Consider the following 26,854-nt stretch of genomic DNA (forward strand, 5'->3'; position numbering starts at 1 on the left):
TGCGCATTGAGGACACAGATATACAATTAGAGGGAAATGGAGATATTTTTCATTGGCAGAACACCTGAAGTGATCATTGTTCTTGTATGCTGTAGGATGCAATCAAATGATCAGTACTAATGTAAGGTACAGGAATCGTACTTGGCTCTAACTTTATTGAGGTTGAATTAGCTAATTCTTGGAAACGGTTAAATGATTTGCATTGTTCACAGTGCTTTAGACAGATGTACAATGTAGTTAGGGAGTTAAGTGACAGCCATATGATTAAGAAAGATTTAAAATGCTAAGCAATGTGAAATTCAGAAAGGCAAAGATATGACATAATATAACTGATTAAGTTTTAATTTTGTATCTTTGGCATAAAAAAAAGTTCGGAACTCCTGTCCTGAGGGTTTGTCTATTGGCGGGTCCTCAGGTGACTATAGAAGCTGATCGAGGATCCTTATCAAAGTACTTATATGTCACTGTATATTACCTTGAGATTCATTTTCTTGCAAGCATTAGCAGGAACATAAAGAAATACAATAGAATTTATGAAAAATATAAGCATAAAAACAGACTGACAAACATGCAATGTGCAAAAGAAGACAAATTATACAAATCCATTATAGATTAGAGCATTTAGTTGTTACTTCCTGATGTCCTAGCTGGCATTTAAGCATAAGCATTGGCCATGTTATCCATTTTATTTGGTTATGCAAAACTAAAGTGACATTGTCTGTTTCAATTTTAAATACAATAGTTTTTGCAGTTTGTGCCATGTTATCATTTTGCTTCTTGGTTCTCTCTAGCAGTTTTTAAGCTGTATAGTTCAGAAATTCCTTCATAAGGCAACTTCCTGGATTGGTAGAACAAGATCCTAATGACCTAAGAATCACTTAGTCTCAGAAATGGAACGGTGCAGAAGGCATCTGTAGTCAAAGGGTTGAATATCTTTTTTTTAACAAGAAGTACTATCAAAGGCCAGCATGGTAGAGCCCAAGCCAAATCTGCAACAGAAATAGGAGTCTGACTCAGCCCTTCTGTAATGCCACAGTTCCTGTTGCATTACTTTTGCTCCCTTTGTTTTAGTTGACTTCTGCCAGTTGAAGTTTATAGTGATTTATATCTCAGGCATCCAAGTCCACAATACATTTTCATTGCTACTTGTCAATACCATAGAAGATAAAGATGGGCTTGTAGTGCCTCAGTTCCTAGAAATTACATCCAGAAAGTGGCATAATAATTAATTTGAATAGGAAACAGCCCCATAAAAGCCAAAATGTGTTTTTAATATGGGCTGTAAGGGAAGGTTCAGTTCAGTTCAATACAGTACACTACAGTGAATGAGGGGAAGTTAATTTCTGGCACAGCTTTAGACGTGGAGCTGCGGTTGAACTTTTTACCCTAATTACGCTTCTGCTAATGCCTGCAGTGCTCTTGAATCAAAGTAGCCCTTCAGGCCTTGGAAAGCTTCTCATGTGGGGAGCGTTTGTTGAGGCCGGGCAAAAATGTGGAATATTGTGACAGGTTTTTTTTTATAAAACTTCTCAGTTACCACCCACCTTACTTGTTGCCTACAAAAATAGATTAATTGTTTGCATCTGTACGAATTTCTCTTTGTCCTTTGCTGTAATAACTATGATTAATCAGAGAGACATGACCTTTACAGTCAGTTTGGCTTTTAAATAATTCAACTTTTTCATCATAGCACTTTAATAGATCAAACATTTCCTATCAAATGTAGGTTATGTAAGATTTAAAGTTTAGAATTGCTGATTTGTTTTTCAAATGAATGGAAATGTCCAGAGTGAAATTATAATTTTCATGTGTTAAGGAGGTATTTGAGTTAAGTCACCTACCTCACTTAAGCCCTTTACCTTTGGTGTTTGGATGTAGCCTGGAGAAGGAACGTTGTGAACCATGATCACTTTATTCACCTTTAAGAGACATTTCTAGCTGCAATGAAATGTTGGCAGTTTGAGGCTTTAAGAGCTTTAAATGATAGAACTGGAAAACACAGCTTCAAAAGTTTTCAGAATCTCCTGCTGTGACTGTACAATGCTACAAAAACATTTACACTATCGTGGTTCTTTACCCTCTCCCATAATGACAACTATCTAGATGTGGGAACATATCAGTGAGTGCAGCAGCCCAATCCAAGCGAACAGCATGTGAACCATTTCTTTTTTTAAAATATAGACCTTTTTTTAATCAACAAAGCACTTCCTGTAAATAGGATTTTAATTTCTCACAGACCAGAAGCAGTTTTTTGAGCACTGCTCTTCAAGAGATTGTTTAACCTGACCACTAGTGAACCCAGTAGTAGTGAGTTGCACACTTACTTGTGCAGTATCTTTAAACAGGTTTATGCAATATTTTATATAGATTTGTGCAACATTTTCAATAAAGCTAGAATCACTGAAATAGAATTTCTACCTTCCTCTCTCACTTATTATTTGCCTTGCTCACTCTGAGGGTAATGTTAATTTGGTTCAATTTTTAAATGGGGTTAGGCAGCCAACATGTTTGCAGAGAGGTTGGCCCTTTAAATTAGAAAGCAAAAAGAAAAACGGATGCTGAAAATCTGAAATAAAAAGGGGCGTTGGAAACTTTAACCAGATCAAATTGCATACCACAAAATTAATCAGCTTTTTAAATTACATTCTGCAGCTGAAGTAGTGTGGCTAATTAGTTTTTGCTGGGTCCTAGTAACCTTTTTGGTGGGTTTGGACTTGAGGCTTCTGTGGCTCCTGCCCGATGGTAGCTGTGAGAAGATGGTATGACCTGATGGTTGATGATGGATGTTTTCTTCTCGGGCAACACCTCATGAAGATACTGCCAGTGGTGGGGAGGGATGTGCCAATGATGTATTGGGCCGAGTTCACTACTTACGACAGCTTCTTACGATCCTGCATGTTCAAATTGCCGTACCAAACCATGATGCAACCAGTCAGGGTAGTTTAAGTAGTACACCGGTAGAAGTTTGTTCGAGTGTTTGGTGACAACCCGAACCTTCTTAACGTCCTAAGAATCTCCCAACCCAAGATCTTGAGTAACATAGTGGCTTTTTGTGTTTAATTGCTCTTACTGATGTAACATAATGTTAGAAATACCGTAGTTATCAATACTTTGGACATGCCTGCTGCTACTTTGGATTTACAGATAGACGAGGGGAAGTATTTTATTCAACTGCTTTAATGGCTAATGTCTCAGAGCTGTAATCGAAGATGTTCAAAGATTCTAAGATCACAATGGAACTGTTGTTACAATTATAGTAATGTTTAGAAAGTCGGGTGTATGCTGGCATTTCGACCCTCTAGAAAAATGCGTGGCATAAAACATGTTCCTAATTCAGGCTTTGGTTCTGAACTGTTTGTTGTGAGGTGTGGAGAATTGCAATGTCAGTTAAAATAGCCAAGGAAGATGATGCTGCCACTCAACCATGAGCAGTTTAGTCATTGATGGGCTAAAGGTAAAACATTCCTTTATTGTCAAGACTCTTCTAGTGGCTTACCCATCAAGGTAATGGCTTCATGTTTGTTGCATCCAACACCAAATAATTCTGCTTTTGAAATCTTCTACCCGGAGCTGTAGCTAATTGAAAGACTTAAACCATATTTAAAACCTGGTAAAATTATAGTGGTTTATCCACTAGTGGAATTCTTTGCCAAATGTAACATCTGAGTAACTGCTGTTGACTTGTTGAAAAATGAACATGTTGTTCTGTGCTCAGTGTTGTATCCTGGTTAAGTCAACATTATTGTATGAAGGGTCTTGATCTGAAACGTTGACTCTTTACTCTTTTCCATAGATGCAGCCTGACCTGCTGAGCTCCTACAGCATTTTGTGCATGTTAGTCTGGATTTCCAGCATCTGCAGAATCGCTTGTGTTTATTATAGTGCAATGATTGAGTTAAAAACAACCGAAGTTGCGAATGTTCTGTTACATTTTCATTAAAATTTAAGAGTACTCAATTTGAACATTTCCAGCCAAATGAGTAATAGTTGGGCCAAAGGGTCTGTTTCTCTGCTGTAATACTCTATGACTGTATGAATGGTTCATCAGGGGACAGTACAGAAACTAAAGAAAGAATTCTTAGGATAAGATTTCTCGTTTTGGCTTCTTATTAGGGAAATTACATTTCAAATTCAAGGTGGCATTGCCTTTTTTAGGTATATTAAAATAAGAGTTTTCTATCCGTGCCTTCAGTGATTGTGTGGGAAGTTGACATCATGAAGGATGACTTGTTTTGGCTGTAGAGGAATTTCCAGCAGCCCCAGACCTCCTTGGTGAAGGAGCAAATATTAATGATCTGAGTGTGAAATTCAGAAGGAGCAGATCCTAATGAGATCAGCATTTCTAGCAGCGGTGCCCTCAGTATTCTGTGACCTTAGTTTTGCTTTGTTACTCTTTTAGATGGGAATATGTACTGAAATTTAATGGACAATCTTTGTGACTGGCTTGGTGATTCAGTAATGAATCTGTAGTGTAAACTTAAGAAGCTGGTTTACATTCTAGTAAGAAGTGAGAAATTATTGATTTCTCAGGAATCTGCATCTTTTCTTTGAAATAACCTAATATAGGTTTTCTATAGACTTTGCTTATTCTAAGTCATAAGTCCAGTCTTGTCATCTGTGTCAAACTATTTAAGTTTTTATATGTGTTGCTGGAGGTGGAAGCAGAGATCTGTCCTATTGGGAGAACATCACTGTGATGGTGCCACTGCAGTTTCTGGGACCTTAAAGTTCTTGGGAAATAGAATGACAGTTTCTCTGTTTCATCATTATTGCAGATTCAAAGCAAATTAGGGGTAATTCGGCCTGGAAACAGCCATGATTGGATCAATTCAATTCACTTTTATTTTTACTTCAGTGGAAAGGAAAATCAAGCTGGGTATAAAATGTTAGGCTGACCTAATTTAGTCAGTTTCCTTCAAGCAGAATTACCTCTACTAAGAACTATTAAAATCTGAAACTAATTTTTTAATATCTGTTTTTGCTCCTTTACTGATCTACTGACTCAGTTTGGTGCAAAGTATAAAATTTGAAGCTGAGATTGCCTAAACCATTTCTAATTAATCTTATGCCCAGATAAAACTCCCTTTATACAGATCACAAAATTGTTGATTGCATACTTAAGACCATCCTCCCATACTTAAGACCATCCTGCCGACAGCAGCTTCCCAGAGTCCTCTGTCCTGAGCCAAAGGTTCATTAGGGCCGTGCCTTCTGCTTTCACTGCACAGTTTTGTATGTCTTCTAGGCAAAGTTCCTTCCTACCAGGAATGAAGTCTTTGGAGCTTTTGTTGGCATTTCTGTAGCTTTGGGCTTTTTACGGGATGGGGTTACTAGCTTCATGCCCAACTCTCCTCCTTTCGCAACCGGGCTTGGGACCATCCACGGCGGAGTCCTGTTGATTGCATGAGGATCCTTTAATCAGCTGTCATAACAATGAGAATAACTTGTGTATATATACTGCAGGTTATCATTGTGCTTTACTCCTAATATAAGAAATAGGAGTGGGGTAGGCCATCTGGCCCATTGAGCCTGCTCCGCCATTCAATAAGACCATGGCTGATCTGGCTGTGGACTCATCGCCACCTACCTGCCTTTTTCCCCATAACCCTTAATTCCCCTACTATGTAGAAATCTATATGAACTGCTTATACTGCTCTAAAGTGAACTTGCTGGGTAGAGGTTAAGAAGACGGTGTAGAATGGTGTAAAATACAATGCATAAAATGCTGGAGGAACTCAGCAGGTCAGGCAGCATCTATGGAGAGGAATAAAGAGTTGGCATTTCAGGCTGAGTTGCTTCATCAAGGAGTATTCCTCGCACATTCCATTACAGTCACTTGAACCTGCCCAAAGATTCATGGATTGGTTTTGTGTAAATAAATTCCATCATACAACTGTAACTTTTTTTTCTAAATTTAAACAAGATATGGTTTGGGAGAACCATTGAGATGTGGTTGGAAGATTAATCTCTTTCCAGTTCAATAGAATAGATCTTTTAGCCATTAAGGTTGCAAATGCAATCATCCGCAGAGCTGGAGAGGGCAGATCAATCATTGGTAAGCCAAAAATTGCAGTAATTGGACGAGGTTGTAAATCCATATGTAAAATTGTAGAGAAATATCTTTCCAAAACTTTTCCAAGAGAGGGCAAGACCAAAACGTATGAGTCAAAGAGGCTACCTCAGAATGACATCTATCACAGATCGGATTTATATGAGAATAAAATCAAGCTAACTTATCTTTGGACATATGTGCCCTATGTACCACTTTAAATTGAATCAATGTATGTAACTTTTTTTAAATTAATTCAGTCACGGGATGTGGTTGCTCCTGCTAAATGGTAATTTCAGTAAAGTGGCTGAGAGGCCTATTATGTCTTTCCTGAAAGCCATTAGTGAACAGATGGACACAAGGAACCAGAGGAATCAATGCCAGAGTGTTTTCCATCATGATATGATTCACTCATGATAAAGATATCTGTTTTTCACCTTTAATATTTTTATAAGAAGTGTTCTTATAGGGAAGAATTTAGAATATGAGAATCAGGTTTATTATCATTTGACATATGTCAGGTAATTTGTTGCTTTGCAGCAGCAGTACGATGAAAGACATAAAAAAAATTACTATAAATTACAAATAGTTGAAAAAGAGAGTAAAATAATGAGTTAGTGTTCTTGGGTTCATTGATGGCAGAAAAGAAGAAACTGTTCCTAAAACATTGAGTGTGCATCTTAAGGCTCCTATACCTCCTCTCTGATGGGAGTAATGGGAAATGGCCACACCCTCTGAGGTGAGGATCCTTCATACTGAATACCGCTTTCTTGAGGGATCACCTTTTGAAGATGTCCTTGATGGTAGGGAGGCTAGTGTCTATGTTGGAGCTGGCTGAGTTTTCAACCCTCTGCAGCTTTTCCTGGTTCTTAGCCTCTGTACCAGAAGGTGATGCAGCCAGTCAGAATTTTCTCCAAAGTACATCTTTGACATTTTTTAGTCTTTGGTGATGTACCAAATCTCCTCAAACTGCTCATGAAATATAGTTGAATAGTAACGGATAATTTAAACCATCTACAAGTGAAAGGTGGAGATATTCTCTGAAAGCAACTTACTACATATTTTGTAGTGAAGTAGAAGAACATGCCCCCAAATACTTCAATTCTTTATTTTATTTGATAACAGAATAAGTTGCGATAGATTTTAATGGGTTGCCAGTTATTCGGATTGCCTATTATTCCAGCTGTCCATGGAAAAAAAAAGTAGAACTCTGATAATCTACTGTCCAATTATTGAGAAATCTTGGTGGTTCAGCATCTAGCTCGCCTGATATTACACTTGCTTTACCACACTGGAGCATGGTTCCCAAGCTGCCTCTTACAATTAGAGTCCTGCTTCACACACACTGGGCCTCAAACCAAGGCCCTGGTCCCTACGCTTTTTCTAGCAGTCGGGACTCACTTGTTAAAGTCTCAGGGTTCTGGCTTCTTCAATCTTTTGATATTTACTCACTTTTATTTCCTTGTAATCCTTTGAAACCTACCAGGTTTACTGGAAAAATGAACAACACACACAAAGTGTGCAGGAACTTGGCAGGTCAGGCAACATCTATGGAAAGGAATAAATGGTCGACGTTTCGGGCTGAGAGCCCCTTCATCAGGACTTTTTACCCTCTCTGTCTCTAGAAAAATATAGTTTTATTGTGTAACATATTGGAAAAAAAAGCAAGCTACATTTTTGAAGCATATATATATAAATGACATTCAATATTTTAAAAATTTGAAACACGAGATAGCAAAAGCTGGAATCTGGAACAAAAATCACAAACTTCTGGAGGAACTCAACCCATTGAATTCCTTCCAGTTTTTTGTGTTTTGTTCTTGTTTGATATATCTGCTAGCCAAGAATACACTGAAGTGCTCTGTGTATTGGAGTAAAAGAGTTTTGCTGGACTAGAAGTGTTGAAAATCTATCATAAAAACCACTGAAAATTCTCAACGTCTGTGGTGAGAGAACCAGGATCTTGATGCAAGGTCATTCACGTGATATATTAACCTTGTTGCTCTCTCCATTAATGTTGCCCAAGATATTGTCTGTTGTTGGTAGTAATGCACACGCTTAACCCCTGAAGGATCTATAAATATGGATAACTCTTTGTCTGAACCTTTTGTACAATATCCTTATTAATGTCATCTATCAGTAGTTCATGTTAGTAGTTCTGAAGATTAATTTGTGTCAAGGGCCTAATGATACAAAATAACAAATTCTGATGTGATATCAGAATGGAAAATCCTACAAAAAGTAGTGGATATAGCCCAGTCCATCACAGGTTAAGCCCTTCCCACCACTGAGCACATCTACATGGAGCGTTGCCAAAGGAACCATCCAGACCATGCTTTCTTCTCTCTGCTGCCATCAAGAAGAAGATACAGGTGCCTCAGGACTCACACCACCAGGTTCAGGAACAGTTATTACCATTCAGCCATCAGGCTCTTGAACCAGAGGTGATAACTTCATTCAGCTTCATGAGCCCAGTCACTGACCTGTTCCCACGACCTATGGACTCACTTTCAAGGTCTCTTCATCTCATATTCTCATTGTTTTCTCTCTCTCTCTCTCTCTCTCTTCCCCCCCTCCCCCCCCCCCCCCCCAATTGATGCAGTCTCTCATTGATCCTCCATGATTATTGGATTTACTGACTCAGGGTTGTATGTTGTGACATATATGTACTTTGATAACAAATTTACTTTGAACGTTGAATTCACTTTATAGCACCAGCAATTACTCGTCAGGGTTCAATTGCCACTGCTGTCTGTAAGGAATTTGTACATTCTGCCCGCGACTGTGCGGGTTTCCTCCCGGTGCTCTGGTTTCCTTCCTCATTCCAAAGGTGTACGGTTAAAATAGTTATGGACATGCTCCACTGGCGCCGGAAGCATGTCGACACTTGCGGGCTGCCCCCTGCACAATCCTTGTTGATTTGATGCAAACAACACATCTCACTGTATGTTTCAATGTACATACGACAAATGACAAGCTAACCCTTTCTCAACATTCCACATGTAGATGTCACAGATAGAATGTACATTAGATCTATCATCTGCATCAGATTGTAGCTACTTTGGAGTATGTTGAAAGTTGTTAAACTGGCAGGATTTGGGTAATGCCATAATTCATAATTAACATAACTTCCATAATTTTAAAGCTCTTTACTATATGGCAATCTTAAGGCAACGTATTAGATGCTACTTTTTAAAGTGACAGAATTAGGATCCAAAAAGGGTGTAGAGACAGTACAGAAATGGGACTACACATTGGTCTGTGGTTTCAGTTGAAATGACTGTGGTACATCATGGTGCAACAGAACGTGGGTCTCACAGTTTGATACCATGCAGCGCCATGATATTCTTATGCAATGATCCAGAAGTTTCTCAGTGATTCCAGATGATACTGAATTGGTGTTAATTTCTTTCTATTACTGCAAAAGATAAAGACATATGGAAGAGGTATTTATGTTTTTATTCATAGTTTAGCTCTTACTTTGGCTCTAGATTTGCTGTAACAGTATCATGCTATCTTCCGTTTTGCCTTCTGTGAGCAGAGAAGTTGGCCTCTGCCCTTCCTTTATTGCAGGGGTTCCCAAACTGTGGTCCATTGAACCCCTCGGATAATGGTCGGGGTCCATAGCACAAAAAAGGTTGGGAACCCCTGCGTTTCTGCATGATGGAGCGTAGAAGGTTGAGGGGGGACTTAATAGAGGTATTTAAAATTATGAGGGGGATAGATAGAGTTAATGTGGATAGGATTTTTCCATTGAGAGTAGGGGAGATTCAAACAAGAGGTCATGAGTTGAGAGTTAGGGGGCAAAAGTTTAAGGGTAACATGAGGGGGAATTTCTTTACTCAGAGAGTGGTAGCTGTGTGGAACGAGCTTCCAGTAGAAGTGGTAGAGGCAGGTTCGGTATTGTCATTTAAAGTAAAATTGGATAGGTATATGGACAGGAAAGGAATGGAGGGTTATGGGCTGAGTGCGGATCAGTGGGACTAGGTGAGCGTAAGTGTTCGGCACGGACTAGAAGGGCCGAGATGGCCTGTTTCCGTGCTGTAATTGTTATATGGTTATATATGAATCAGCAACTGAGGGCTGAGAATGTCAAACCTTAGCTGCACTGCTTTCACATAAACCTTTAAATTTCATCAGTAAATGCATCTTGTGTCCCTCCACTTTCCATCGTATCACCTTATTACGTACAGGAATGGAACCCATGTGGTCCACTGCTGCTATAGCCCATCCACTTCTAGGTTTGACGTGTTATGTATTCAGAGATGCTCTTCTGCACAGCACTGTTGTGACCATAAGATATAGGAACAGAAGTAGGCCTTTCGGCCCATCAAGTCTGCTCCACCATTCAATCATGAGCCTGATCCAATTCTTCCAATCATCCCCACTCCCCTGCTTTCACCCCATACCCTTTGATGCCCTGGCTAATCAAGAACCTATCTATCTCTGCCTTAAATACACCCAATGACTTGGCCTCCACAGAACATGTGGTTACTTGAGTTACTTTTGCCTTCTTGTCAGCTTGAACCAGTTTAGCCATTCTCTTACCTCTTGCCCACAGAACTGATGCTCACTGGATGTTTTTTTTGATTTTTGCTTCATTCTTCGTAAACTCTGGAGGCTGTTGTTTATGAAAATCCCAGGAGATCAGCAGTTTCTGAGATACTCAAACCACCCCATCAGGCACCAACAATCATTCCACAGTCACCATCACTTAGATCACATTTCTTTCCCATTCTGATGTTTGGTCTGAACAAGAACTGAACCTTTTGACCATGTTTGTATGCTTTTATGCATTGTGTTGCTCTGCATTTGATTGACTGATTAGATATTTGCATTAAAGAGTAGGTGTACCTAATAAAGTGTCATGAATTTTCTTCCACTTCACTCGCTGCTGCTGATGCATCCTTGTGAAACGTTCCTGTCAATGGAAAAGCCCCGAGGACTATTGGAAGAGATTGATATGTTTTTCAATAATTGATGAATTCTCATCTATTCCTCAGTCTCAAGGGATGGCATGTTTTTCTTTCCCACAAACTTAAAAAAAAAATCAGATATTTTTGTTCATGATACCCTTGGGGATTGAAGAATAAAGGCTGATTGGATAATTTTAAGATAATGGGTGGAGAGTAGGTATAGGAATCCACAGTTAAGAATCAAGAATGAGGGATTGTGATCTTATAATGTAAGCTGGATGTATTGTAGCTGAATTCAGGAAACATTTCTTTCACTCAAAATGGAATAGAGATAGAGGATTATTTAGTGCTTACATTTCTATTTCTTGCCAGAACCCAAACATTACTTCGATCTGGTTTAAATTTCCTAGTTTAAATCACTTTGATACTTCCCATTTTTCAACTCTAATTATTTGCACATTTGTGATGAGTGTGAACATTTCAGTCAGTTTCAAGTGACTTTGACCATAATCAGAATTATATGTAGCAAGGTAAGATGTGACTTGGTTTGTGTCTTTCTGTTCTTGTCTAGACTAATTTTGTAAAAATTTATATGTGACTCTTTCTTAAAGTTGACACAATTAACTGGGAGCCTTTATTAAAAGAATGTTTTACATGTTTTCATTGTTGTCCTTATTTCATTTTCCTCTTTGTAACTTCATCTGAGATGTTTCAGCAAATTTCATACCCCATGCATTTGCTATTAGCTTGTATATTTTCTCCCAGCTTCCACACTGGTTGTAATCGGGGGAAGATATGTTTAATTTTATTTATTTTTTTTAAATTTAGACATACAGTGCAGAACAGGCCCTTTCAGCACAACAAGCCTCAACGGGTAGCAACCCAATATTTTAACCCTAGCCAAATCACTGGACAATTTACAATAACTAATTAACCTACTTATCGATACATCTTTAGACTGTGGGAGGAAAGCGGAGCACCTGAAGAAAACCTGTGCACTCATGAGAAGGATGAACATGCTTCTTATGGAGGACGCCTGAATTGAACTCCAAACTCTGATGCCCCAAGCTGTAATAGCAGAATCAGGTTTAATATCACTGGCATACGTCATGAAATTTGTTGTTTTGCAGCACCAGTACAGTGCAATACATAATAATAAGAACAATATGTGACAATATGAAGTCTTCAACATCTCCCTGAGCAGCGCCACCATACCAACGTGCTTCAAGGCCGACACCATCGTCCCCGTGCCGAAGAAGTCTTCAGTGTCCTGCCTAAATGACTACTGTCCCGTTGCACTTGCAGCCATCATCATGAAGTGTTTCGAGAGGCTCGTCATGAAGCATATCAAGACCCTGCTGCCCCCCTCACTGGACCCCCTGCAGTTTGCGTACCGTCCCAACCGCTCAACAGATGACGCCATTACCACCACCCTCCACCTGACCCTAACCCACCTGGACAAAAAAGACACATATGTTCGGATGCTGTTCATAGACTTCAGTTCAGCATTCAACACAATCATCCCTCAGAAACTGATTGGAAAGCTGAGCCTACTGGGCCTGAACACCTTCCTCTGCAACTGGATCCTAGATTTTCTGACTGGGAGACCTCAGTCCGGATCGGGAGCAGCATCTCCAACACCATCACACTGAGCATGGGGGGCTCCCCAGGGCTGCATGCTCAGTCCACTGCTGTCCACTCTGCTGACTGATGACTGTACTGCAACACACAGCTTGAACCATATCATCAAGTTTGCCGATGACACGACTGTGGTGGGTCACATCAGCAAGGATGATGGATCAGCTTACAGAGAGGAGGTGCAGCAGCTAACGGACTGGTGCAGAGCCAACAACCTGTTTCAGCGACAGGTTACTATCGATACAATGCTCCTCAGACAGGATGAAGAGGTCAATACTCCCCAATGCCATTAGGCTTTACAATTCTACCGCCAGGACTTAAGAACTTTTTAAAAGCTATTATTAATGCTTTTTGAGATAGTGATTTAGATGCATATCATATTTTTTACTGAGTTAAGTATTGTATGCAATTAGTTTTGCTACAACAAGTGTATGGGACATTGGAAAAAAAAGTTGAATTTCCCCATGGGGATGAATAAAGTATCTATTTATCTATCTATCTATCTATCTATCTATCTCTTAATGTGAACAAAACAAAAGAGATGGTTGTTGACTTCAGGAGGGCACGGAGTGACCACTCCCCGCTGAACATTGATGGGTCCTCGGTAGAGATCATAAAGAGCACCAAGTTTCTTTGTGTTCACCTGACGGAGAATCTCACCTGGTCCCTCAACACCAGCTCTATAGCAAAGAAAGCCCAGCAGCATCTCTACTTTCTGCGAAAGCTGAGGAAAGTCAATCTCCCACCTCCCATCCTCATCACATTCTCCAGGGGTTGTATTGAGAGCATCCTGAGCAGCTGAATCACTGCCTGGTTCGGAAATTGCACCATCTTGGATCGCAAGACCCTGCAGCGGATAGTGAGGTCAACTGAGAAGATCATCGGGGTCTCTCTTCCTGCCATCATGGACATTTACACTACACGCTGCATCCGCAAAGCAAACAGCATTATGAAGGACCCCACGCACCCCTCATACAAACTCTTCTCCCTCCTGCCATCTGGGAAAAGGCACCAAAGCATTCAGGCTCTCACGACCGGCCTATGTAACAGTTTCTTCCCCCAAGCTATCAGACTCCTCAATACCCAGAGCCTCGACTGACACCTTGCCCTACTGTCCTGTTTATTATTTATTGTAATGCCTGCACTGTTTTTGTGCACTTTATGCAGTCCAGTGTAGGTCTGTAGTCTAGTGTAGCTTTCTCTGTTTTTTTTTACTTGGTTCAGTCGTAGTTTTTGTACTGCGTCATGTAATACCATGGTCCTGAAAAACATAGTCTCATTTTTACTATGTATTGTACCAGCAGTTATGGTTGAAATGACAATAAAAGTGACTTGACTATATACAAAAAAAATTATTAGTGCTGAAAGAGAGGTAAAAAAACAGGTAGTGTTCATGGGTTTATTGTCTGTTCAGGAATCTGACGGCAGAGGGAAAGAAGCTTTTCCTGAAACGTTGAGTGTGTGTCTTCAGGCTCCTGCACCTCCACCTTGATGGTAGCAATGAGAAGAGAGCATGTCCTGGGTAATGGGGGTCCTTAATGATGGTTACCACCTTTTTGTGGCATCGCCTTTTGAAGATTTCCTGGATGCTGGGGAGTCTAGTGCATGTGATGGAGCTCACTGTATTTACAACTTACAGCAGCTTTTTCCAGTGCTGTGCAGTGCCCCCCCACCCCCCATGCCAGATGGTGATGCAGCCACTTAGAATACTCTCCACTGTCCATCTGTAGAAATTTGTGAGTGTATTTGGTAACGTACCAATTCTCCTCAAACTCCTAATGAAATCAAGCTGTTGTCGTGCCTTTTTTGTAAGTGCATCAGTATGTTGGGAGCTTGGTGTCAACATCCTTTCCACTTGTGATTCCTTGATGAGGACTAGTGTGTGTTCTCTCGACTTCCCCTTATTGAAGTCTACTGAATTCCTTGTTCTCACTGATGTTGCGTGCAAGGTTGTTGCTGCGACACCACTCAACCAGCTGATCTATCTTGCTCCTGTACGCCTGCTCACCACCATCTGAAATTTTGCCAACAATAGTTTTGTTGTCAGCAATACGTAAAATTACCACAGTACTGTGCAAAAGTACATATATATACCAAAGACTTTTGCACAGTATGGTATGTGGAGGGGGAAAAAAAGTTACTGCAGGTTGAGTACCCCTTATCTGAAATTCCAAAATCCAATTTTTTTTAAATGCTGACCTGACGTCACAAATGGGAAGTTCCAAAAGACAGTGGAAAGGTTCCCAGGCAATGCACACATCTTTGCGCACCAGAGACAATGCTGAGAAGTGACCTCACATATGTAATGAATATAAGTTAATGAAAAATAGAAAAAACATTGCACAAAGTGAGAAATGAAGATCTCGATTGTGTATTGAAATAGGGAATTCATCAACGTCAGAGTGAACATATGCTGCTTAACGGTATGGTGATTGTGAAACAAGCAAAGATCTATCATGACGAACTGAAGGTAATTGGTTCACGCACAAAATTATTAAAAATGCTATATAAAACTACCCCCTTCCCTTCGTAGTTGCTGTGGAGCGGGTGGCTGTTTGAAATTGATGGCGGATATGAAACCAATCACAGCACTGGAACGCAGTAATAGACCTGGTTTTGAGTGGTTACTAACTCCAGCAGTACTTCCATCACGTCAGAGTGTGCTCCAACTGTGGACTGTTCACTCTGTGAGCTTCACACCAGCTGCACATAAGCTGTTTGTGGAATGTAAATGAATTTCATGTTTAGATTTGGGTCCCATATCCAAGGTATCTCACTGTATAGTTGCAGATCAGAAAAAATCTTAAATCTGGCTTCTAGCCCCAAGAATTTTGGATAAGAGGTACTCAACCTGTACTCAGTTGTTGAAGGATTCAACGTACATTTATTACCAAAGCCTGTATGCAGTATACAACCCTGAGATTGTCTTCTCACAGACAGCCATGAAACAAAGAAAGCTATGGAACCCATTTAAAGCAAAACATCAAATCTCCAAAACGCAAGAAGAAAGAATAAATTGCGCAAAAGGCAAAAAAAGAAACGAGCAAATAACACAGAATGCAAAACACCAAATCACAAAGATATCAAAAGTTCAGTTCAATCCAGCAGCACGTCCCTTGGCTCTCTGCAGGCCACAGCACTAGTCTGGCCAATCAAAATTGCACAAAACAGCAACAAAAAGAGGAGTGCCCATAAACCAGAAACACATCGCAACATCAGCTACAGAGTTCAATCCACAAACTGCATCAATGAAACCTTGCCCAAGATCCACCATCATCCGGCAGCATCAAGTAAGGGTGGGGGGGAAGAGAGAGCAATGTGAGAGAGAGAGAGAGACTGTACTTACCGAGGCACCTTCTGGGAGCAAAGAGCAAGAGAGATGGAGTGACCGTTAACTCTCATTCTTGTTGATTTCAGTCTCCTTCAACATTTTAATTGGTGGGATCAGCAAGAAATAGTCAACCATGGGTTCTAGGCTTCTTGGCCTTGAGACCGCACGTTTCGTTTGAAACCTCACTGAGCTCCCTCAGAGTCGGCAAAGCACTGAAAACACCACCAAAATGTAGATCACAGCCTGAAATAGTTGCAGAACCATTTGAAAGAAAAAGGTGAAGTAAACAAAGTGAAGGAAGTAACTTCATGAACCATCTGAAGGATGTTGCCCTTGGTCGCTTAAAGTAGCATTTTCCACTGGGATAGTTGATGCAGAATAAAAATACCTGATTAGCTACATGCTGAAATTGTAAAGGAGATGCCAGATCTATTTTTTCTTTTGATCAAATAATGATAGTTTGTAGTTAGCCTAGTAGATCAGATGAGTATCAGGAATGATTAGAATTTGACTTCTTGTGTTCTTTACTTACGTTTGTAGATTGCTAGATTGATTTTTGATTCAAAGAAAAACATGCAGTGAACTTTTAACAGTGTAGGATCAACTTGGATTACTTTGCATGTGTGTGACATTATTTGTGTTTTTTTTCTCTGTCGCCAGCCCACCATATTGCTGTGTAGATCTATACTCTCTTCGTACTGGTGAAATGGTCAAGTCCATCCAGTTCAAAACCCCCATCTATGAGCTGCATTGTAACAAAAGGTAAGGAGGGATGAAGAGCGTGAGAAAATATTTTAATAGCATTCAGAAAACACCTTGTGGTACCATCCTTGATTCTGAGAGACTGCCCAAGAAAATTTAAGAGTGTCGTTCAATTGAAAATTTCAGGTGTTACTCATTATTCAATGTGTTTTATTATTCAATTCGTTAGTTTTAAATGTAATAGTTTTCAATATGTTAATAATAGAGTATAATAGATTATATTTTGTGGGACCTGTAGTGATCCTTTCCATTTATGTTAGAATCAACTTTAATAGCACTAACATATATTGTGAAATGAGCTCCAACGATTAGGTGCACACTCTAGACTAATATATATGTAATGGGCCCTTTATTTTGTTTGTACAGTTTAAAATATTTTATCAATACAGTTTAAGTTTATACTAGTGTGAGTTAAACTCTTCGCTTCCTGATGAACAGTAAATTTGCATGGGGGTGTCAGTGTTCATGGAAGTGATAGCCTCATTTCCCCTTAAAGGAACATCCAAACTTTTGTTGTTGTGTTTATCTGAATCGTATTTACTCTAGATGTTTTTATTCATTGGGAATGGCCCAATTGTTATTCCCCATGCATTGTTACTGTTAGTTTACATTCCCAGTCCTAGCTAACTCATTAGAAGCTTGCGGTGAGAGGGTTACATGCATACATAAATTTAAAAAAATTAAATATATAGTGCAAGTAAAGAGGAAAAATAGTGTGGTAGTGTTCATAGGTTGGTCCATTGTCTGTTCAGAAATCTGATAGTTCCTTTGCTTTGTCACCTGTGGTTGATATTAAGCTGCCTGGTTTAACTTTACTAAGTGCAGTATAAACTAACTTTTTCTCAATTTTGACTTGCTTAGTGGTTTCCTTGCCCTTGAAATGTGATGCTGCTGGCAGCATTTTAAGGGTGCAAAGCGACTTGCTGAACATGTACAACATGCACTTGTGCTTAGTGTTCTTGAACTGCACCACAGGCTGGTAAAGGTATTAAATGTCTGTACCTGAAGTGCATATGTAAGTTTTCTAACCAGAATTCAACAGTAGAAAATAGATTAATATTTGATAACTAATTCAACTATTTGAAATAAAAGGTAAATCCATAGTTCTAAATGGGTTCCAATGATGAGTTCACCTCGACCTTTACTGAGTTCCAGATTTCTGCGATGGACAATCCAAGGAAAACTTTGGATTTCCTTCTTTTTCTTCACTTGGCTTTTGCAGAGGTTAGCAGGTACCCGGGATAGAGTAGCTGGATTGAGTGATTAAGAAATTGGGAAGTGTAGCATAATGTGGAAAAGTAAGATTATCCACTTCAGAAGAAGGCAGAAAAAATTAATTACTATTCATGTTGAAGAAGACTACAAAAAGGGATCAAAAAGTGATCTGTGAAATATATAATTAATATGTAGATAAAGCTAATTATTAGGAGGGCTCATGAAAGGTTGGGGCTTAACTCTACATATAGTATGGACAAGTCACATATGCAGTAATAAAGTACAACATGTTGGACAGTCAACATCAGGGGTACGTAAAAAGAGCTACCTTTCAGTCAGGACTATGATGGAGATTTCAAAGGCAGGGCAAAGCAGCACTTTCTCTGAGTTAAGGAGAGACCAGTTAACAAGAGGGATTCATTAGAAAGGGTCAATAAAAATAACTCAAGTGCAAGCGGAGTGGCCATTCTTTGGAGTGTGCCAGCTTTAGAGTAGCTTTAGTTCATCAGGCTTGGGTGAGGTAAAGTATTTCTCTTTCTGGTCTTATTTGTTCATTCCTCATCTGTTAGGGCATAGTAGTTTAGTGAGAAGGGTTCTAGGGACAGTGTTTGGGAGGGGGTTAGGAACTGGAGTGATAGTGCTGAGGATGAGGTCGTTGGTTTAGAAACAAACGCAATGTGTAGTGAGACTCCTGGCAAGGAGAGGCTGATGGTAGGGCAAAATTGCAGTCAACAGGATGAGCTGCAATGTAAAATGCAGACAAAATCGAAAAGGGTGAATACAGGACGGCAGCAGTTATATTTGAATGCATACAGTATACAGAATAAGGTAGATGAACATAGCATAGTTACAGATTGACATTCATGATGTTACGGGCATCACTGAATTGTGGCTGAAGGAAGATTATTACTGGGAGCTTAATGTCCAAGGATACACATTGTACCAAAAGGATAGGCAGAGAGAGTGGCATTGCATTGTCGGTAAAAAAAAAAGAAATCAAATCATTAGAAAGAGGTGACATAGGGTTGGAAGGTGTTGAATCATTGTGGGTAGAGCTAAGAAAGATAAAAAAGGTAGACCCCCAAACAGTAGTAAGGATGTGGTCTTCAAATTACAATGGGAGATGGAAAATGCATGCCAAAAGAGCAACGTTACAATAGTCATGGGGGATTACAATACGCAGATAGATGGGGAAAATCATGTTGGTGCTGTATCCCAAGAGGGGGATTTTCTTGAATGCCTGTGAGATGGCTTTTTAGAGCAAGTCGTGGTTGAGCCCACTAGGAGTTCAGCTATTCTGGATTGGGTGTTGTGCAATGAACAGGAATTGATTAGAGAGCTTAAGGTAAAAGAACCCTTAGGGGAAAGTGGCCATAATATGATTGAATTCACCCTGAAATTTGAGACGGAGAAGCTAAAGTCAGATGCATCAGTATTACAGTGGAGAAAAGGGAATGACAGAGGAGTGAGAGAGGAGTTGGCCAGAATTGAAGAACACTGACAGGGATGACGGCAGAGCAACAAATGCTGGAAGCAATTTGGAAGGCACAGGATATGCACATCCCAAAGAGGAAGAAGTTTTCTAAAGGCAAAACGACAAAACCATGGCTAACAAGAGAAGTAAACGCCAAAGAGAGGGCGTACAATAGAGAAAAAATTAATAGGAAGTTAGAGAATTGGGAAGCTTTTAAAAACCAGCAGAAGATAACTAAAAGTCATTAAGAAGGAAAAGATGGAATACGAAAGTAAGCCAGCCAATAATATTAAAGAGGATACCAAAAGTTTCTTCAGATACATAAGTGTAAAAGAGAGGTGAGAGTAGATATCATTCCCCTGCCAAATTAGTTTAAGCGGTCCTGAACAACTCCAGCAAATCTGCCCACATGGATATTGGACCCCCTCGGGTTCAGGTGTAACCCTCACTTTGGTACAGGTTGTACCTTCCCCAGAAGAAGATACATGTACAAGATACAAGATACATGCCTGAAAACATGTAGCAACAAGCTCAAGAACAGCTTCTACCCCATTGATATAGGACTGGTGATGGTTCCGTAGTACGATAAGATCAGACTCTCGAGCTCAGAATCTACCTTGTTATGACCTTGCACCTTACTGTCTACCTGCCTTTCACTTTCTCTGTAACTGTAACACTTTATTCTGCATTCTGATATTGTTTTACCTTATGCTGCCTTAGTTCACTGTTGAAATGAATTGATCTGTATTGACGGTAGAGTATGTAAAACAAGTTTTTCAATGTACTTAAGTACATGTGATTATAATAAACCAATCTACCAGTTTAAAGGGATAATGTCAAAATTACAAGATAAACAAATGCCTGTGCTCAGTCACTTCAGACTAAACAAGAATGATCCTAAGTGAATTAGCAAATGAAATGAAGAGGTTGCAGAAAGGAAGGGGTTCACTGCGACGCACGTCCAAACAGGCAGACAATATCAAAAGAGTGATCAGAGAGCCAGAGAGAATCTATTGACAAAGCATACCATTAGATTTTTTTCAAATTGAGAATATTCATCAAATTGAGGAGATACAATTGAAGATAAGCGTGATATTTAAATATTTTCTCCACGTATTCACAAGGGAAAATGTGCTTCTAAAATACTGAACTGAAAAATCCATAACTTTTGCATAAATGAAATGGAAGTATGAGAAAAATAAAAAGCACATGAAGGAAAACATGATATCTCTCTAAATGGCGAATTTGCAAGACATGGGGAATATTTAAGGAGCATCAATGAACGATGGTATTCTGTCAGAAGCATTCAAATATTCCCTGATTAAAAATAAATCATATCTTGTGTGTGTATATATTGGAAGGAAAAATTGGAGTTATACAATTTCCAGATAGAAGGTTCCATAAAGTTGAATTTAAAAGAGAAATATATCTTTTGTTTTACTGGTCAGCAATCGTAGAGGAGACATTAACAAAATTAATAAAGTGTTAATCTGTGCCACAGATACAATAGAGTGTGTCAGAGGAGAAAATGAGCAACACGAAAAATGTTTAGAAACACACCAAAATTACTTTGTTTTAGCTCTGTGGGTGATGCATTAATAATGCTTTGTTAATACTCTTGCTTTACCCTTTCATTTATAAATCCACTTCTCTCATTGTGAAAGTGCTAAGACCTGCTAAGATTCAGTTCTGTAAGATGGTGTCGTTCTCCATTCCTTGTTCAAATGTTCATTCTTCACACATTAGCCCAGATAATGAATGCTGGCAGACAAGTTCCCTTGCAGTGAATTTGCTGCCAAGCTGAATCTCGTCTCAATCAAAAGCCTTCACGTGCATACTTTCTAACAGTTGAGTGCAAGGAAGTCATAATTTTAACAGTTCCTGATTTAGAACCTAATGCAAACAAAGAATCGATGATCTTTATGGTTGTCAACTTTCTTAAGATGCTAAAAAATTCTATTTTTAACATGGCAGTTATTGCTCAGTGTTAGACTACTTCTACCACTTGGTGTCACTAAAACTATGTTTGTTTCCACACTATGTTACCAAACCACCATTCAGCGAAATGCAGGGCATTTTTTGTTCTTTATCAGCACCAAGTACAATATTTAGAGTCGCAGAACCTCATTATGCTGACTTTCTGCTCAAACGATGGAAATTAACGTGGGCTGAGGTATGAAAGTTTCATGAAACAAAAACAAAACAGTAGCTTAGTGGTTAGCGTGACACAAATACAGCTGGGGCATCGTTTGGAGTTCAGTTCCGACACTGTCTGTAAGAAGTTTGTACATCCATTTTGTGAGCATGTGAGTTTCCTCTGGATATTCTGGTTTCCTCCCACAGCCTAAAGGTGTACTAGTTAATTGGTTATTGTAAATTGTCCTGTGGTTAGGCTAGTGTTAAATAGATGGGTTACTGCGTGGCGTGGTTTGTTGGGCCGGAAGAGCTTGTTGCGCACTGTGTCTCTAAATAAAATAAATAAGTGAAAAAAAAGAGGAGAAAAAAAATCCATGTGGCTTTCAGGTGGAGCCTTAATATTACAGAGTTTGGAATGAAAAGGTAGGAAATATAGTTTGGTTCTTTTTCACCCCCCCCCCCACTCTATTTAAAGGATAGATGAGGCCACTGCTGTGATATTTTCTAATGAGGGTCATATATTGACCTTGTGAAGTCAAAGTTCACAGGTAAAAAAAAGGTCAGCAAGACTTTTCAGCCCAAATTAATCCATTCATATAGAAAAACCTATTTTGTCTTCAATGATAATACCTTAAACGAGTCAAGGTATTGCTTTACACTGTACTGCATGTCATGAATCTGCTGATGCTTTCTGTTGTAAAATTGTCTTTTGGCAATGTCTGCTATGAAGTTTTCTTCCAAGATGGTTGGCCAGATTTACCTCATGTATAGAGGTGACTTTATATTAACCTGAATGAATAAACGGAGTTTGTACATTCCCCCTGTGACTTCATGGGTTTCTTCATGGTACTCTAGCTTCCTTCCACATTCCAAAGACCATAAAACCATAAAACAGAGAAGCAGAATTAGGCCATTTGGCCCATTGAGTCTGGTCCTCCATTTCTATCATGGCTGATTTATTATCCCTCTCAACCCCATTCTCTTGCCTTCTGTCCATAACCTTTGATGCCCTGACTAATCAAGAATTTATCAACCTCTGACTTGGTTCCAAAGCTGTCAGTGCAATGAATTCCACAGATTCATCACCATCTGGCTAAAGAACCTCCTCCTCAAGATGTACAAATTAGTAGGGTAGTTTGTCACATAGGTGTAATTGGACAGCGTGGGCATGTTGGGCTGCATGGGCCTTCTACCACGTTGTATCTCTAAATTTAAAAAAAATAAGCATTACCTATTTTCATTTGCAAAACACACAACACGCTGGAGGAACTCTGCAGGTCGGGCAGCATCCGTGGAAATGAACAGTCAACTTTTCGGGCTGAGAGCCTTCATCAGGACTGAAGAGGGAGGGGGCAGGGGCCCTATAAAGAAGGTGGGGAGAGGGTGAGAAGGAGAAGGCTGGTAAATGCCAGGTGAAAAACCAGTAAGGGGAAAGATCAAGGGTGAGGGAAGGGATAGGCAGGAAAGGTGAAGAAGGAATGTAAGGGGAAAGCATTACGGGTAGTAGAAGGAGGTGGATCCATGAGGGAGGTGATAGGTAGCTGGAGGAGGAGACAGAGTGAAACTGGGATGGGGAGGGAATTACCGGAAGTTAGAGACTTCAGTGTTCATGCTAAGGGCCTGGAGACTACCCAGACGGTATATGAGGTGTTGCTCTTCAAGCCAAGGGGATGGAGACTACAGCGTGCTGTGTGTGTTGCTTTGACCCCAACATGTGCAAAGTATTTTGTGGTTACCTATCTTCATTTTCTGGGTCTCTGTGATGTGATATTGTGTGCGAGTAAAAAGCTTCTGTCGGCTAAACTCATTCAGTTCCCAGAAGAAATTAAGAACCTGGTTTGATGCCTTTTTTCAGTTCCAGGCCAGGTTGTAATACATGGCACACCATCTTGTCCATCTGTACTGCTGCCTTCAGGAATTTGTGGATTGAGGTCCTTCAGTTCCTCAATAGTCATTTGCAAACTTACTAACCGTATCCTGTGCATTCTTATCCATATTGTTGATACAGATGACAAACAATTGATCTGGCTGTTTATAACAATAGGCACATGCAGTTTAATTAGGACAAGTGTGTGGCGTTCCATCTTGTTAGGTCAAATGTAAGGAAAAAAATATAATAGATGCCAAGACAGAGCGATCTTGAGGTGCAGGTCCATAGCTTCCTATAAGTTGCAACTCAAGTAGCTAGGATGATTAAAAATAAAGTGTAGAGCATGCTTGCTTTTTTTTTATTGGGACACTGAATATAAAATTGGGAAGTCATGTTGCATCTGTTTAAACCTTGGTGTATGAAAGCAGGCATGATGCAGGGTTTCAACCCAAAACATCAACAGTTCTGTTCTTCCCACAGATGCTGCTCAACCCGCTGAGTTCCTCTGGAAGATTGTTTGTTGCTGCAGATCTTCCATATTTTTCCTGTTGAATGTTGAATCTCCATGTTGTTGAGAAATTTATGTACCTTATTTACCCTAGTTTTAACCCTGTCTGTTTTTCTGAATTTTAACCGCTGTAATGAGTCATGGTACTTGTGTTTATTTAGTTTTGTTTATTTCTCATTTTTCAGTTCCTTTCTTGTTACAAATTGCTGATTCGCAGTGTTTTCCTACATTTTTACGTCTTTTTCCCTGCAGTGAAGTTTGTTGGTTTTTTCAATTCTCTGTTCTGTTGATCCGTTTGGAGTTTTGCTTGTTTGGTTTTCTCTCATGTCCAGCTGAATTTAATTGAAGAATATTTTCTATTTAGTGTCTTTAGATTTTGGAGACAGAATTTCAAATCCAATCTAAAATACTGCATGCCTATCATAATTTCAGATTCATTATTTTCCGAAGTGTTTGTTTGAACTGTAGTTCAGTAATTCATGTTCTGTGGAAATAGTTCTGAATGTGCTAACTTCTGAATGTGTACAAATTAATTACATTTGTTGATGTAAAGTTCGAACTGAAGGATTATATTGCCTTTCATATAAAACAATCAACCATCTCCAAAATTCTTTCAGTAGAGTCTTTTTGTATTTTGTATGTCGTCCCATTTTTTTTATCTGTAATCTGCTTCAGTCCATCTTTTTCTATTTATTTTCTTTTTTTGCTTCCTTGGCTTTATCCCTAATCCCTTGTGTTAGAATTTTATAATTTTGTTATTGTAATTTTTATTATTTTGTCCATATTTAATTATTACTGATATTTTTTCTTCATCCTTTAAATTCTTTATGCCTCAGTAGGCAGGTATGCTGCAATACCTCTGGTATGCTTCCCAATCTTTTCTGTAGAAATTTGTCATGACTTCCCCCAAAGTGGTGCAGTCAAAATGCAGGCACTATATCAGGAATGTGTGTTAAAATGTCTGCTTATTAGCTTCATAATTTAGAACATTTATAATCATTTACATGTTTTTAACTTTAAATAATAACACTGAATGTACCGTTCTAAATAGTTAATAAGTGTACTTATTTTCTTTAGCTTTAGATGATATTTGCTTTAGTGCACATTGTTAAACAAATCTATAAGTAACCCTGAAGCTATTTGATACATTATGACACTGTTGTATATAAGAATGATGAAAGAAACTAGACTGACATTTCCCTTCACTGATGGAAGGTATTAAATCTGTTCTCTGTTCACACACATTGCCTGACTTGTTGAGACATTTTAAATAAATCATCAAAAACTCCAAGAAAACAACAAAAGTTAACTGAATAAAATGTTCAATCCCTCGTTACATTTTCATATTGCAAGGGAAAACAAGATGTGGTATATTCAATAACAGTGGAAGAGAGGAAATATTAAAACAATAAATGATGCCTGAGCCTGAGGGTTCTGACACAGTTTGCCTGGTCTGGTATTGTGGTGGAGTTGGCCAGACCTTGGATAGGACGTTGAAGCATTGCAGTTGGTGAATATGATAAAGTAGCAATGTCTTTTGTTGCCATAAATATGGTCAAGGCAGTGGGTATATAGGGAGGAGCTGATTAAATAATGGTAGGGCAGGGTTAATTTCTGATTCATTGTTGTTGTAGTTCCCAGTTCCAAGCACAGCTTGCTCCCTGGTCTGTGATTCCAGACACTGCCTGCTTCCGGCTTTGTGATTCCAGAAACAGCCTAGTCCATGGTCCCTTTTCCATTTCTAGCTTCGTTGCTGGTCCTTGATTCTGGGCCCTGCCTACTCTGTGATTCCCTATTCCAGACCCAGTCTGTCCTGTTACTAGAATTATAAGGATCAATTTCTGATCCATTGTTGTTGTAGTTCCCAGTTCCAAGCACAGCTTGCTCCCTGGTCTGTGATTCCAGACACAGAGTAGAGGCTCAGTAGGTTGACTGTAGGTGGTTGAGATGTGACCTTACAGGAGGAAGTTTGATATGCTATGGGATTCATTGTGCTATAAGGAGAAGCTGGACAAACTTAGGTTGTTTTCTCTGGAGTGGTGGAGACTGGAGGTTAGGGAGATCTGACTGAGTTTAAGAAGATTAAGAGAGGCATAGATAGAGTGAACAGCTAGCATCCATTCACAAACAAGAGAAAATCTGTAGATACTGGAAAACCAAGCAACACACTCAAAATGCTGGAGGAACTCAGCGGGCCAGGCAGCATCTATGGAAAAGAATACAGTCAACGTTGCAGTTCTGCTGAAATGTCTGGGCCTGAAACATTGATTGTACTCTTTTCCATTGATGCTGACTGACCTGCTGAGTTCCTCCAACATTTTGTGTGTGTAGCTAGCATCTTTTTCCTAGTCGAATACCAGAGGGTATTCATTTAAGGTGAGTGGTGTTAAGTTCAAAAGAGATTGCAGCAAGTAATTTTGCACAGAGAATGGTGGGGAACCTGAAATGTGCTGCCCAGGGTGGGGGTGGAGGCAAATGCAGTAACGGTGTTCAAGACGTGTTCATGAATGCGCAGGAACTAGAAAGATTTGAAAATTTTGTAGGCTGGAGGATTTGGTTTAGTTGGACATTTGATTACTAATTGAATTAGTTTGGCAAAGCATTGTGAGCTGAAGTATCTGTTCCTCTGCTCTGCTACACTGTGTTCTAAGGCCATGGGAACTTTTGCATTCTCTTGGGAGAGTAGAGAGAACTAAGGGTGAGTTCAAGGATTAATGTATTAAGTGAGTTAAATGAGATTAAGAAATTGGAAATAGGTAGCCAAGAATGGGGGAGTGATATTAGGGCTGGGAGACAGAGAGATAGATTCTTACAAAGCAGCAGGGGAAGAGGATGGGGAGAGGTCGATGTCAAGAGGATCAAGTGAAGAAGTTAAGTTCATACTTAGGGTATGGATGATCAATTAGCAGAAGTGAAAGGACGTGCAGAGCCAGTACAGACAGTTGTTTTAGGAAA

General features: G+C 39.5%; 1 protein-coding gene across 5 annotated transcripts in view; it reads left to right on the forward strand.

The window, feature by feature from the left end:
- bcas3 (BCAS3 microtubule associated cell migration factor) overlaps positions 1-26,854 on the forward strand; it is a 928,098-nt gene that overhangs the window by 115,685 nt on the left and 785,559 nt on the right. For all 5 annotated transcript variants that reach the window (XM_073053122.1, XM_073053127.1, XM_073053125.1 and 2 more), the window contains exon 8: positions 16,595-16,696. In XM_073053122.1, the coding sequence (XP_072909223.1) occupies positions 16,595-16,696 (102 nt within the window). The remainder of the gene's footprint in view (positions 1-16,594; positions 16,697-26,854) is intronic.

Source organism: Hemitrygon akajei, chromosome 8 (assembly GCF_048418815.1).
Source record: "Hemitrygon akajei chromosome 8, sHemAka1.3, whole genome shotgun sequence".
NCBI lineage: Eukaryota > Metazoa > Chordata > Chondrichthyes > Myliobatiformes > Dasyatidae > Hemitrygon > Hemitrygon akajei.